The sequence below is a fragment of the Oncorhynchus gorbuscha genome, unplaced genomic scaffold (genome assembly GCF_021184085.1).
Source record: "Oncorhynchus gorbuscha isolate QuinsamMale2020 ecotype Even-year unplaced genomic scaffold, OgorEven_v1.0 Un_scaffold_2268, whole genome shotgun sequence".
NCBI lineage: Eukaryota > Metazoa > Chordata > Actinopteri > Salmoniformes > Salmonidae > Oncorhynchus > Oncorhynchus gorbuscha.
This window is the reverse complement of record NW_025745107.1, coordinates 37,501-53,529: the sequence shown is the minus strand read 5'-3', so window position 1 is coordinate 53,529 and position 16,029 is coordinate 37,501. Positions and strand designations below refer to the sequence as shown.

General features: G+C 42.0%; 1 protein-coding gene across 1 annotated transcript in view; it reads left to right on the top strand.

The window, feature by feature from the left end:
• Positions 1 to 5,547: 5,547 nt before the first annotated feature.
• The window catches only part of LOC124017482 (procollagen C-endopeptidase enhancer 2-like), a 26,333-nt gene continuing 15,851 nt past the window's right edge, over positions 5,548 to 16,029 (top strand). The window contains exons 1-6 of the mRNA XM_046332694.1: positions 5,548 to 5,844; positions 6,249 to 6,357; positions 9,183 to 9,438; positions 11,120 to 11,244; positions 12,549 to 12,685; positions 13,510 to 13,673. Of these exons, the coding sequence (XP_046188650.1) occupies positions 5,696 to 5,844; positions 6,249 to 6,357; positions 9,183 to 9,438; positions 11,120 to 11,244; positions 12,549 to 12,685; positions 13,510 to 13,673 (940 nt within the window). The 5' untranslated portion in view covers positions 5,548 to 5,695. The remainder of the gene's footprint in view (positions 5,845 to 6,248; positions 6,358 to 9,182; positions 9,439 to 11,119; positions 11,245 to 12,548; positions 12,686 to 13,509; positions 13,674 to 16,029) is intronic.

The window sequence follows — 16,029 nt, the reverse complement described above, 5'->3', positions numbered from 1 at the left end:
ACTAGGCAAGTCAGTTAAGAACAAATTCTTATTTACTATGACGGCCTACCAAAACACAACACTACATAAAGAGAGACCGAAGCCAACAACATAGCAAGGCAGCAACACATGACAACACAGCATGGTAGCAACACAACATGACAACAACGTGGTAGTAACACAACACAGCATCAAATCAAATCAAATCAAATTTTATTTGTCACATACACATGGTTAGCAGATGTTAATGCGAGTGTAGCGAAATGCTTGTGCTTCTAGTTCCGACAATGCAGTGATAACCAACAAGTAATCTAACTAACAATTCCAAAACTACTGTCTTATACACAGTGTAAGGGGATAAAGAATATGTACATAAGGATATATGAATGAGTGATGGTACAGAGCAGCATACAGTAGATGGTATCGAGTACAGTATATACATATGAGATGAGTGTGTAGACAAAGTAAACAAAGTGGCATAGTTAAAGTGGCTAGTGATACATGTATTACATAAGGATGCAGTCGATGATGTAGAGTACAGTATATACGTATGCATATGAGATTAATAATGTAGGGTAAGTAACATTATATGAGGTAGCATTGTTTAAAGTGGCTAGTGATATATTTACATCATTTCCCATCAATTCCCATTATTAAAGTGGCTGGAGTTGGGTCAGTGTCAATGACAGTGTGTTGGCAGCAGCCACTCAATGTTAGTGGTGGCTGTTTAACAGTCTGATGGCCTTGAGATAGAAGCTGTTTTTCAGTCTCTCGGTCCCAGCTTTGATGCACCTGTACTGACCTCGCCTTCTGGATGATAGCGGGGTGAACAGGCAGTGGTTCGGGTGGTTGATGTCCTTGATGATCTTTATGGCCTTCCTGTAACATCGGGTGGTGTAGGTGTCCTGGAGGGCAGGTAGTTTGCCCCCGGTGATGCGTTGTGCAGACCTCACTACCCTCTGGAGAGCCTTACGGTTGAGGGCGGAGCAGTTGCCGTACCAGGCGGTGATACAGCCCGCCAGGATGCTCTCGATTGTGCATCTGTAGAAGTTTGTGAGTGCTTTTGGTGACAAGCCAAATTTCTTCAGCCTCCTGAGGTTGAAGAGGCGCTGCTGCGCCTTCTTCACAACGCTGTCAGTGTGAGTGGACCAATTCAGTTTGTCTGTGATGTGTATGCCGAGGAACTTAAAACTTGCTACCCTCTCCACTACTGTTCCATCGATATGGATAAGGGGGTGTTCCCTCTGCTGTTTCCTGAAGTCCACAATCATCTCCTTAGTTTTGTTGACGTTGAGTGTGAGGTTATTTTCCTGACACCACACTCCGAGGGCCCTCACCTCCTCCCTGTAGGCCGTCTCGTCGTTGTTGGTAATCAAGCCTACCACTGTTGTGTCGTCCGCAAACTTGATGATTGAGTTGGAGGCGTGCGTGGCCACGCAGTCGTGGGTGAACAGGGAGTACAGGAGAGAGCTCAGAACGCACCCTTGTGGGGCCCCCATGTTGAGGATCAGCGGGGAGGAGATGTTGTTGCCTACCCTCAACACCTGGGGGCGGCCCGTCAGGAAGTTCAGTACCCAGTTGCACAGGGCGGGGTCGAGACCCAGGGTCTCGAGCTTGATGACGAGCTTGGAGGGTACTATGGTGTTGAATGCTGAGCTGTAGTCGATGAACAGCATTCTCACATAGGTATTCCTCTTGTCCAGGTGGGTTAGGGCAGTGTGCAGTGTGGTTGAGATTGCATCGTCTGTGGACCTATTTGGGCGGTAAGCAAATTGGAGTGGGTCTAGGGTGTCAGGTAGGGTGGAGGTGATATGGTCCTTGACTAGTCTCTCAAAGCACTTCATGATGACGGAAGTGAGTGCTACGGGGCGGTAGTTGTTTAGCTCAGTTACCTTAGCTTTCTTGGGAGCAGGAACAATGGTGGCCCTCTTGAAGCATGTAGGAACAGCATACTGGTAGCAACACAACATAAAAACAACATTGCAGCAACACAACATGGTTGTAGCACAAATCATGGTACAAACATTATTGGGCACAGACAACAGCACAAAGGGCAAGAAGGTAGAGACAACAATAAATCACACAACGCAGCCATAACTGTCAGTAAGAGTGTCCATGAACTGGGAAATACACCACAAATGTATTGAATACTTTTGGGTGTCAAGGAAAATCTATGGAGTAAAAAGTACATTATTTTCTTTAGGAATGTAGTGAAGTAAAATTTGGCAAAAAAATAAATAGTAAAGTATTGTACAGATACCCCCCAAAACTACTTAAATAGTACTTTAAAGTATTTGAGCTTAAGTACTTTACACCACTGGTATACAGTCTATATATGAGGAGTACCTGGGATATGGATTCGGCTATTCCAGCCACAACCGTTGCTGACAGATATATACATCGAGCGCACGGCCATGCAATCTCCATAGACAAACATTGACAGTAGAAAGGCCTTACTGAAGGGCTCAGTGACGTTCATAGGATGCCACCTTTCCAACACGTCAGTTCATCAGCTTTCTGTCCTGCTAGAGCTGCCCCGGTCAACTGTAAATTATGTTATTGTGAATTGGAAACATCTAGGAGAAACAACGGCTCAGCTGTGAAGTGGTAGGCCGCACAAGCTCATAGAACGGGGCCGCCGAGTGCTGTAAAACGTAGCATGTAAAAATGGTCTGTCCTCGGTTGCAACACCCACTACTGAGTTCCAAACTGCCTCTGGAAGCAACTGTGTTTGCTGGGAGATTCATGAAATGGATTTCCATGGCCGAGCAGCCGCATACAAGCCTAAGATCACCATGTGCAATGACAAGCGCCGGATGGTGTGGCATAAACCTCGCCGCCATTGGACTCTGGAGCAGTGGAAACTCTTTCTCTGGAGTGATGAATCACGCTTCACATTCTGGCAGTCCAGCAGACAAATGTAGATTTGGTGGATGCCAGGAAAACGCTACCTGTCCCAATGCATTGTGCCAACTGTAAAATTTGGTGGAGGAATAATGGTCTGGGGCTATTTTTCATGGTTTGGGCTAGGCCCCTTACTTCCAGTGAAGGGAAAGCTTAACGCTACGGCATACAATAACATTCTAGACGATTCTGTGCTTCCAACTTTGTGGCAACAGTTTGGGTAAGGCCCTTTCCTGTTTCAGCATGACAATGCCCCCGAGGTCCATACAGAAATGGTTTGTCGAGATTGGTGTGGAACAACTTGACTGGCCTGCACAGAGCCCTGATCTCAAACCCATCAAACACCTTTGGGATGAATATGAACACCGACTGCGAGCCAGGCCTAATCGCCCAACATCAGTGCCCGACCACACTAGGGCTCTTGTGGCTGAATGGAATCAAGTCCCTGCAGCAATGTTGCAACATCTAGTGGAAAGCCTTTCCAGAAGAGAGGAGGCTGTTATAGTAGCCAAGGGGGGGAACGACTCCATATTAATGAATTTGGAATGAGATGTTTGACGAGCAGGTGTCCACATACTTTTGGTCATGTAGTGTAGTTGGGATGATTGAATGAGGTAATATGTACATATATTATATATATATTTTACATGTAGGTAGGGTGAAAGCAGAAAGTCCAGGTACCCATTTGATTAATAACTATTCAGCAGTCTTATTTATGGCATCAGGAGCATTTTGGTCCCAGAATTGATGCTCTGGTACCGCTTGCCATGCGGTAGCAGAGAGAACAGACAAAGACTTGGGTGGATTCTGGCAATTTTTAGGGCCTTCAATTTTTTAGAGGCTTTTTTGGGCCTTCAATTTTGAGATGCTTTTTTAGGACCTTCCTCTGGTATAGAGGATACATATGGTGTAATGTTCGTATGGTGCATAAGGGCACATTTTGTAATATGTACTGTAAATACTGTAACATACAGGGCATTCAGAAAGTGTTCAGACTCCTTCACTTTTCCCACATTTTATTCCACTACAGACTTATTCTAAAATGGATTCTTTTTAAATAAAAAATCTACACACACCCCCCATAATCACAATTCAAAAACAGGTTTTAATTTTTTTTGCACAAATGTATTAAAATTATAAAACAGAAATACCTTATTTACACAAGTATTCAGACCCTGTGCTATGAGACTCAAAATGGAGCTCAGGTACATCCTGATTCCATTGATCATCCTTGAGATGTTTCTACAACTTGATTCGTGTGCAACTGTTGAAAATTCAATTGACTGGACATGATTTGGAAAGGCACACACCTGTCTATATAAGTTCCCACAGTTGACAGTGCATGTCAGAGCAAAAACCAAGCCATGAGGTCAAAGGAATTGTCCGTAGAGCTCCTAGCTCCTGGGGAAGGGTACCAAAAAATGTCTGCAGCATTGAAGGTTCTCAAGAACACAGTGGCCTTCGGCATTCTTAAATGGAAGAAGTTTGGAACCACCAAGACTCTTCCTAGTGCTTGCCTCCCAGCCAAATTGAGCAATTGAAGGAGAAGGGCGTTTGTCAGGGAGGTGACCAAGAACCCAATGGTCACTCTGACAGAGCTCCAGAGTTCCTCTGTGGAGATGGGAGAACCTACCAGAAGGACAACCATCTCTGCAGCACTCCACCAATCAGGCCTCTATGGTAGAGTGGACAGACTGAAGCCACTCCTCAGTAAAGGCACATGACAGCCCGCTTGGAGTTTGCATACTGGTGGGAGCGTCATGCTGTGGGGAGGGACTGGGAGACTAGTCAGGATCGAGGGAAAAATTAATGGAGCAAAGTAATAACCTGCTCCAGAGCGCTCAGGACCTCAGATTGGGGTCAAGGTTCACCTTCCATCAGGACAACGACCCTAAGCACACAGCCAAGACAACGCAGGAGTGGCTTCAGGACAAGTCTTTCAATGTCCTTGAGTGGCCCAACCAGAGACAGGGCTTGAAACCGAATAAATATCTCTGGAGAGACCTGAAAATAGCTGTGCAACGACACTCCCCATCCAACCTGACAGAGCTTGAGAGGATCTGCAGAGAAAAATGGGAGAAACTAGCCAAATACAGGAGTGCCAAGCATGTAGCATCATACCCAAGAAGACTTGAGGCTGTAATCGCTGCCAAAGGTTTTCAACAAAGTACTGAGTTAAGGGTCTGAATACTTGGGTAAATGTGATATTCCAGTTTTTCATTTGAATAATTTAGCAACATGTTCTAAAATTTGTTTTACTTTGTCAAATTGATGAGGGGAAAAAACATTTAATCCACTTTCAAATGAGGCTCTAACATAACAACATGTGTAAAAAGCCTACTGTAAGAGTCTTATCTAAAAAATACATTAAAAATACTTATAGACTATTTTAGTTGTTTAGGCATATTTTGCATTGATGTATTCAATTATTCACTTTTGTTTAAACGCATGTTATTCTGAAGAACACATAGAAACAGTCTATTTTCAAAGTGCATACATTTTGTTCATGTGGAACTCTGTTCCCTGGACAAATCTTTCACTAAGGATATTCACATTATTCTATCGAAGGTAAAGTTATTATACCAGGTGTGGTATTAAATTAAAGCAAGAGTTCCATTCTCCCATACTCCTCCCACCCCAATACTTCCAGTGCGTCTTTGATCCCAGGTTTTGGAAAAAGGCAGCTGCCTGCCGATTGCTCCCTCCTACCACCAGAACAATTGTTATATTCAGTCTGTGTTCCAGCTTGCAGCCTGCGAAACTCCCTCCACGAACTTCCCTGGGTACTTTTCCCCGCCGCTCGAGCCACTGAATGTCATTCATGCCACGGAGCGAAAACAGGCGAACTGGTGCCTGGTCCGTTCACCCGACAATGTGGAGAATATGCAGTATTGTTTGCGCTTGGGGTGTCCTGTCTTTGACAGAGGTCAGCGCGCAGTCTCTACTGGGGTCACGACGGAGGTAGGTTACATTTTCCCTTCACTTTAATCTAACAATCTCTAGTTCTTTTGGGCTCTGTGTTAAGCTATTGGTCAGGAAATACAACTGTGTAGCACTAGCCTACTGTACAAAGCCTTATCACGAGTTGTCAATGATACGTTAGTCTACAGCACAATGCTGAAGGAACCGCATCAATCATCATCATCATTTATCATCATCACCACCCGGGAGTTATTCTTTTGGAGGAATCTGCAGTGTGCGCTGTAGGCATAAGGACGCACACAGGCGCATTGCCGAGAAAATCCCATAATAAACACCAACAACACCTTTACGCCTAGGTTTTTTTTCTCCTTTCAAAGATTCCCTGATAAGACATTTGTATTAGAATGAGAAGTTGTCACACATATTTTTTCTCATGTTTCCAGACCAACGTTTACATGCGGAGGCAATATAACGGAGGATTCTGGGGTCGTTGGGAGCCTGGGTTATCCAGGGGTGTATCCCCCAAATACCAAATGTGTTTGGAGAATCACGGTGAGCCAAGCATACTTGTAGCCTACTGTGAATACATGATTCTTGTTTAACAGTTATCAACTTAGTGTGTTCCTAATTAGCTACTGAAGGCTATTACTTTCCCAGCGCCATGTCAGACAGAACGAGAAGCAATTATCAGTGAACTAAAATGATTCTTGTAATACACTTCAATGGTATACCAATCCACAAATCTTAACTGTGTAATTGGTAGTCTGGTATTTGGCTAGTGGCTACAGCACCCCCTCAGGCACGTTGAGCTGCCTGCTTGGTATTTTCAACATGCAGTCTGGTCACATGGCTGGAATGAATGGTAAACCAAGGACATAATCACCAACAACAGCAAAGTCCTGTAATTAAAGAAAAACGGTATGTTTCTTACTTGTTAATAACATGTGTATCCCTGCCAGATTTAGACTTTGAATGATTGGACTGTTGATTGCAGTTTGGTGTTTTTAAAAGGGGAAGAGTTTCATATAGGTTAATTCATTGCATATCAGAGGAAGATCTGTTTCCTATCATATTGAGTTGTCAGATAGGCCCCTTATGTGATTGTATAGATTCTACTGTATACTGTATGTGATTGTATAGATTATACTGTATACTGTATGTGATTGTATAGATTCTACTGTATATTGAATAGATTGTACTGTATACTGTATGTGATTGTATAGATTGTACTGTATACTGAATGTGATTGTATAAATTGTACTGTATACTGTATGTGATTGTATAGATTCTACTGTATACTGTATGTGATTGTATAGATTCTACTGTATACTGTATGTGATTGCATAGATTCTACTGTATACTGTATGTGATTGTATAGATTCTACTGTATATTGAATAGATTGTACTGTATACTGTATGTGATTGTATAGATTGTACTGTATACTGAATGTGATTGTATAAATTGTACTGTATACTGAATGTGATTGTATAAATTGTTATGTATATTGAATAGATTGTACTGTATACTGTATGTGATTGTATAGATTGTACTGTATACTGTATGTGATTGTATAGATTGTACTGTATACTGAATGTGATTGTATAAATTGTACTGTATACTGAATGTGATTGTATAAATTGTACTTTATATTGAATAGATTGTACTGTATACTGTATGTGATTGTATAGATTGTACTGTATACTGTATGTGATTGTATAGATTGTACTGTATACTGAATGTGATTGTATAGATTGTACTGTATACTGTATGTGATTGTATAGATTGTACTGTATACTGAATGTGATTGTATAGATTGTACTGTATACTGAATGTGATTGTATAAATTGTACTGTATACTGAATGTGATTGTATAAATTGTTATGTATATTGAATAGATTGTACTGTATACTGTATGTGATTGTATAGATTGTACTGTATACTGTATGTGATTGTATAGATTGTACTGTATACTGAATGTGATTGTATAGATTGTACTGTATACTGAATGTGATTGTATAAATTGTACTGTATACTGAATGTGATTGTATAAATTGTTATGTATATTGAATAGATTGTACTGTATACTGTATGTGATTGTATAGATTGTACTGTATACTGTATGTGATTGTATAAATTGTACTGTATATTGAATAGATTGTATTATACTGTATATTGTAAGATTGTACTGTATACTGAATGTGATTGTATAGATTGTACTGTATACTGTATGTGATTGTATAGATTGTACTGTATACTGAATGTGATTGTATAAATTGTACTGTATATTGAATAGATTGTACTGTATACTGTATGTGATTGTATAGATTGTACTGTATACTGTATGTGATTGTATAGATTGTACTGTATACTGAATGTGATTGTATAAATTGTACTGTATACTGAATGTGATTGTATAAATTGTACTGTATATTGAATAGATTGTACTGTATACTGTATGTGATTGTATAGATTGTACTGTATACTGAATGTGATTGTATAGATTGTACTGTATACTGTATGTGATTGTATAGATTGTACTGTATACTGTATGTGATTGTATAGATTGTACTGTATACTGAATGTGATTGTATAAATTGTACTGTATACTGTATGTGATTGTATAGATTGTACTGTATACTGAATGTGATTGTATAGATTGTACTGTATACTGTATGTGATTGTATAGATTGTACTGTATACTGAATGTGGTTGTATAGATTGTACTGTATACTGTATGTGATTGTATAGATTGTACTGTATACTGTATGTGATTGTATAGATTGTACTGTATACTGAATGTGATTGTATAAATTGTACTGTATACTGTATGTGATTGTATAGATTGTACTGTATACTGAATGTGATTGTATAGATTGTACTGTATACTGAATGTGATTGTATAGATTGTACTGTATACTGAATGTGATTGTATAGATTGTACTGTATACTGAATGTGATTGTATAGATTGTACTGTATACTGTATGTGATTGTATAGATTGTACTGTATACTGAATGTGGTTGTATAGATTGTACTGTATACTGTATGTGATTGTATAGATTGTACTGTATACTGTATGTGATTGTATAGATTGTACTGTATACTGAATGTGATTGTATAAATTGTACTGTATACTGTATGTGATTGTATAGATTGTACTGTATACTGAATGTGATTGTATAGATTGTACTGTATACTGAATGTGATTGTATAAATTGTACTGTATACTGTATGTGATTGTATAGATTGTACTGTATACTGAATGTGATTGTATAGATTGTACTGTATACTGAATGTGATTGTATAGATTGTACTGTATACTGAATGTGATTGTATAGATTGTACTGTATACTGTATGTGATTGTATGTTGTCTCAGGTCCCTGAGGGTAAAGTGGTGGTCCTGTCCTTCCGCTTCATTGACCTGGAGAGTGACAACCTGTGTCGCTATGACTACGTAGATGTGTACAGCGGCCATGCGAGTGGCCAGAGGCTGGGCCGCTTCTGTGGGACCTTCAGGCCAGGCGCCTTGGTCTCCACCGGCAACAAGATGCTAATTCAGATGGTGTCTGATGCCAACACGGCTGGGAGTGGCTTCCTGGCGGTGTACTCGGCTGCCGAGCCGCACGAGAGAGGTAAGCAGAATAGAATATAGACGAAGAATAGAATAATACCATACTAGTTTTTAAGGGTTTTACGTGTCTTACTCAAGCGCACAGTGGCAGGAGACAGATCTAGAATGCTATAGGGGAGTCTATTCGTGCTTCTACACCTGCATTGCTTGCTGTTTGGGGCTTTAGGCTGGGTTTCTGTACAGCACTTTGAGATATCAGCTGATGTACGAAGGGCTATATAAATAAATTTGATTTGATCTATTTAAACTTGAGATTTAAGATTCTCACCGGTTGTCTAGGCTACCTCCCGGGCCAGGAACCACTGTGTGGGTTGAAGAGGGGCTGTGCCATCTCTAAGCTGTTGTAGCCCTCGGGGTAGTGTGTAGGGAACACTGTAGTCACCTGTATCCAGCCTCTACCCAAGCATGTTCAGCGGAGCCTTAGACGCTGAGTCCTCGCCGTGACTCTTCTCTGACACATCGTGACACATCGTAAAGACATCCGATGTCAGTGAGTGTTTGTGTGTTTAGGGCCAAAGGTCACATTTTAACAAGCTAATTAACGTGCCTCTTAACCTCCTCTAGCTGCCCCTAGTAATGATACAATACCCAGATGGAGATATCTGAGAGGGGAATTGTTTACATCTGAGAACGAAAAAGGCAGTTGTAGCTTGATAAATCACTCCCAACGGATAGCAGGTGAGTGGAAGGAACAGTGGAACTTGGTAAGATAAAGTTCAGACTTCTTATGTAGTTTAAGACGAGACCTATTGACTTAAAGCTTGCTCGAGGACGAGGTGAATGAAAAACAGGAACGTCTCGACACATTTCACAGTAGGACGAGGAATTTGTCACGGCTTGTTTATCCCGGAGGAGAGCTCTAGAGGCAGACGGGTCAGCGCCGTCCTGTCCTCTTCTCACCAGGTGACGTCTCCCTGAATTAGTTTGTGGAATTTTAATGGTTGGTTGTATACCTTCTCTCTTGTCTCCGTACCTCCTACAGTAGCTGACAGCTAGAATGTCTCTGGGTCTGTCAGTTTAGATAGACTGGTGTTCTTCACACACCTGACGCTGGAGCAGATGGACTGTGGTTGCTCTGTCTGTCTCCCCGTTCCTGGGAGTAGTTAAAACTGAAAAGCACCACACAGCCCTCTTCCATTGGTTCAATGGCTATTTTAGTTACTCAGACAAATTGCACTCGCCGTCGTCTGCCAGCCATGAGTGAGTATGGGAGCTCAGCTGTAGTGGAAACACTGTTAGTCACTAAGCTGCATGTTACAGGAGATCCAACTGTGTTTTTAAAAAAAAAGATCCACAGATCTTTTGCCAGTCCAAAGCAGCTTGTGTGGTAGGCTGACGTGTTCTCTCTCCGATGTGTGATGGCTTGCCTAGCGGGTAGACTTCCTGTTAACAACACATTCCAGCAGGGGACCAAGGCATAGAGACAGACAACTGTCTTTTTTAGTTACTCGTAAATCACAAAGGAAGCATGAGATGAGAGTTAGCCTACTGATTAGAACATTCTAGGTCTCATTATAGAATTATTTCATGCACAACATTCCGTCCTTTGACGTTAAAGAGGAAGAGATATTTTGCACAATAAAGAACGATGTTCAGTAGTTCTTTAAAGTAACAGCATGTGAAGCAGTACTATCTGCCAGGGACTATAACTAAACATTGTGGTTTGACTTTGCACCCATCAGGGGACCAGTACTGTGGAGGTCATCTGGATAAACCGTTGGGGTCAATTAAAACCCCTAACTGGCCTGAGAAGGACTACCCCGCTGGGGTCACCTGCTCATGGCACATAGTGGCTCCTAAGAACCAGGTGAGTGTTACTACCAGATGCCTCAGCAGTAGTTAATTGGGGATCCTAACAAATACTACTACTACTCACAGTTCAACTTGACGAATGACACCATTGAGAGGGATTGAGATCGTTTGAGGTTTTCACATGTTTAGTGCTGCACAGTGTAATACACCTCTAGAATGTCGGATGAAAGTAATGTGTTCTATGTAACCTGGGTTCTATGTAACCCGTGTTCTATGTAACCCGTGTTCTATGTAACCTGGGTTCTATGTAACCTGGGTTCTATGTAACCTGTGTTCTATGTAACCTGGGTTCTATGTAACCTGGGTTCTATGTAACCTGTGTTCTATGTAACCCGTGTTCTATGTAACCTGGGTTCTATGTAACCTGGGTTCTATGTAACCTGTGTTCTATGTAACCTGTGTTCTATGTAACATGTGTTCTATGTAACCAGTGTTCTATGTAACCTGTGTTCTATGTAACCTGTAACCTGTGTTCTATGTAACCTGTGTTCTATGTAACATGGGTTCTATGTAACCTGTGTTCTATGTAACATGGGTTCTATGTAACCTGGGTTCTATGTAACCCGTGTTCTATGTAACCTGGGTTCTATGTAACCTGGGTTCTATGTAACATGTGTTCTATGTAACCTGTGTTCTATATAACCCGTGTTCTATGTAACCTGTGTTCTATGTAACCTGTGTTCTATGTAACCTGTGTTCTATATAACCCGTGTTCTATGTAACCTGGGTTCTATGTAACCTGGGTTCTATGTAACATGGGTTCTATGTAACCTGGGTTCTATGTAACCTGTGTTCTATATAACCTGTGTTCTATGTAACCTGGGTTCTATGTAACCTGTGTTCTATGTAACCTGTGTTCTATATAACCCGTGTTCTATGTAACCTGTGTTCTATATAACCCGTGTTCTATGTAACCCGTGTTCTATGTAACCCGTGTTCTATGTAACCTGGGTTCTATATAACCTCTGTTCTATGTAACCTGTGTTCTATGTAACCTGGGTTCTATGTAACCTGTGTTCTATATAACCTGTGTTCTATGTAACCTGTGTTCTATGTAACCTGTGTTCTATGTAACCCGGGTTCTATGTAATATGGGTTCTATGTAACCCGTGTTCTATGTAACCTGTGTTCTATGTAACCTGGGTTCTATGTAACCCGTGTTCTATGTAATCTGGGTTCTATGTAACATGGGTTCTATGTAACCCGTGTTCTATATAACCCGTGTTCTATGTAACCCGTGTTCTATGTAACATGGGTTCTATGTAACCTTGGTTCTATGTAACCTGTCCACTAACACAGATCATTGAGGTGAAGTTTGAGAAGTTCGATGTGGAAAGAGACAACTACTGTCGCTACGACTACGTGGCCATTTTCAACGGGGCAGAGGTCAACGATGCCAAGAGGATCGGGAAGTACTGTGGCGATAGCCCCCCAGCGTACGTCACACAACTGTTTATACTATGCATTTATCTTGCTAATGTAGCTACCGCTTATCGTTTTGATCTTGATATATAGAAGGAGTACCAGTACTGAGTCAATGTGCAGGGGTACCAGGTAGTAATGAGACTATATACAAGGTGTACCAGTACTGAGTCAATGTGCAGGGGTACCAGGTAGTAATGAGACTATATACAAGGTGTACCAGTACTGAGTCAATGTGCAGGGGTACCAGGTAGTAATGGGACTATATACAAGGTGTACCAGTACTGAGTCAATGTGCAGGGGTACCAGGTAGTAATGGGACTATATACAAGGTGTACCAGTACTGAGTCAATGTGCAGGGGTATCAGGTTGTAATGAGACTATATACAAGGAGTACTAGTACTGAGTCAATGTGCAGGGGTACCAGGTAGTAATGAGACTATATACAAGGAGTACTAGTACTGAGTCAATGTGCAGGGGTACCAGGTAGTAATGAGACTATATACAAGGAGTACTAGTACTGAGTCAATGTGCAGGGGTACCAGGTAGTAATGAGACTATATACAAGGAGTACTAGTACTGAGTCAATGTGCAGGGGTATGAGGTCGTTGAGGTAATTGAGGTAGTATTCCCATGTAGGTGGGTGTAAAACTGACTAGCCAATCAGGATAGATGGAAAACAGGATAGATTATAAACCTACAAATGCCTGATTTTACTGATAAACCTATGCACAATGTATTCATTAGCCTATGTGATCTCTCTCTCTCTCTCTCTCTCTCTCTCTCTCTCTCTCTCTCTCTCTCTCTCTCTCTCTCTCTCCTCTCTCTCCCCCTTCAGTCCAGTATTCTCTGAAGGTAACCAGCTCCTGATCCAGTTCCTCTCAGACCTCAGTTTGACTGCAGATGGGTTCATCGGCCACTACAAGTTCAGACCTAAGAAGTTACCCACCACCCCGGTACCACTGACCACCACCACCCCAGCTGCTACCACCAGACCCATACGTAGGTAGCTCTCTTTCCTCTGTTTAATCCAGCGCAGGAGATATATTTACTCTTGTCCATCACAGTAAAGTCTTGTTGTTACAATATAAAAAGCTTTTAGCACTACAGAATTCCAATTCAGAATCCTCATCATCATTATCTTCTTCAGCCCACACATGTGGCTTGAAGTTCTACTGTGGCATTAGCCTGGTCCCAGGTCAGATCTACTGTGGCATTAGCCTGGTCCCAGGTCAGTTCTACTGTGGCATTAGCCTGGTCCCAGGTCAGATCTACTGTGGCATTAGCCTGGTCCCAGGTCAGATCTACTGTGGCATTAGCCTGGTCCCAGGTCAGATCTACTGTGGCATTAGCCTGGTCCCAGGTCAGTTCTACTGTGGCATTAGCCTGGTCCCAGGTCAGATCTGGTAAAGCGGCGTTTACTGGTTCTAACAGCAGACCTATAAGCTTGCTGCCAGCTCTTGGCAAACTGTTGGAAAAAAATTGTGTTTGACCAAATACAATGCTATTTCTCTGTAAACAAATTAACAACAGACTTTCAGCATGCTTATAGAGAAATTTATAATAAGAAGATTGTAGGACCTGTACTGTTAGATTTCAGTGCAGCCTTTGATATTATTGACTATAACCTGCTGTTGAAAAAAACATGTGTTATGGCTTTTCAACCTCTGCCATATTGTGTATTCAGAGATATCTATCTAATAGAACTCAAATGGTTGTATTTAATGGGAGCTTCTCTAATGTCAAACATGTAATGTGTGGTGTCCCGCAGGGCAGCTCACGAGGCCCTCTACCCTTTTCTATTTTTACCAATGACCTGCCACTGGCATTAAACAAAGCATGGGTGTCCATGTATGCTGATGATTCAACCATATACCCATCAGCAACCACAGCTAATGAAGTCACTGAAACCCTTAACAATATCATATTGCTCAAATAAACAGCAAATCTGGTTTTAAAAAAACAGATAAAGCAACACCTCACGGCACAACGCCTCTCCCCTATTTGACCTAGATATCTTGTGTGTATGTATTGATATGTAGGCTACATGTGTCCTTGAGCTGTTCTAGAGCAGATCTACTGTGGTATTAGCCTGGTCCCAGATCAGATCTACTGTGGTATTAGCCTGGTCCCAGATCAGATCTACTGTGGTATTAGCCTGGTCCCAGATCAGATCTACTGTGGTATTAGCCTGGTCCCAGATAAGATCTATAGTGGTATTAGCCTGGTCCCAAATCAGACCCACTGTGGTATTAGCCTGGTCCCAGATCAGATCTACTGTGGTATTAGCCTGGTCCCAGATCAGACCTACTGTGGTATTAGCCTGGTCCCAAATCAGACCTACTGTGGTATTAACCTGGTCCCAGATCAGACCTACTTTGGTATTAGCCTGGTCCCAAATCAGACCTACTGTGGTATTAGCCTGGTCCCAGATCATATCTACTGTGGTATTAACCTGGTCCCAGATCATATCTACTGTGGTATTAACCTGGTCCCAGATCATATCTACTGTGGTATTAGCCTGGTCCCAGATCATATCTACTGTGGTATTAGCCTGGTCCCAGATCATATCTACTGTGGTATTAACCTGGTCCCAGATCATATCTACTGTGGTATTAACCTGGTCCCAGATCATATCTACTGTGGTATTAGCCTGGTCCCAGATCATATCTACTGTGGTATTAGCCTGGTCCCAGATCATATCTACTGTGGTATTAACCTGGTCCCAGATCATAGCTACTGTGGTATTAACCTGGTCCCAGATCATATCCACTATGGTATTAGCCTGGTCCCAGATCATATCTACTGTGGTATTAACCTGGTCCCAGATCATATCCACTGTGGTATTAACCTGGTCCCAGATCATATCTACTGTGGTATTAACCTGGTCCCAGATCATATCCACTGTGGTATTAACCTGGTCCCAGATCAAATCCACTGTGGTATTAGCCTGGTCCCAGATCAAATCCACTGTGGTATTAACCTGGTCCCAGATCATATCTACTGTGGTATTAGCCTGGTCCCAGATCAAATCCACTGTGGTATTAGCCTGGTCCCAGATCAGACCTACTGTGGTATTAACCTGGTCCCAGATCAGACCTACTGTGGTATTAGCCTGGTCCCAGATCATATCTACTGTGGTATTAACCTGGTCCCAGATCATATCTACTGTGGTATTAACCTGGTCCCAGATCATATCTACTGTGGTATTAGCCTGGTCCCAGATCAAATCCACTGTGGTATTAGCCTGGTCCCAGATCAGACCTACTGTGGTATTAGCCTGGTCCCAGATCATATCTACTGTGGTATTAGCCTGGTCCCAGATCAAATCCACTGTGGTAGTGTGTGTTGCCCAGGA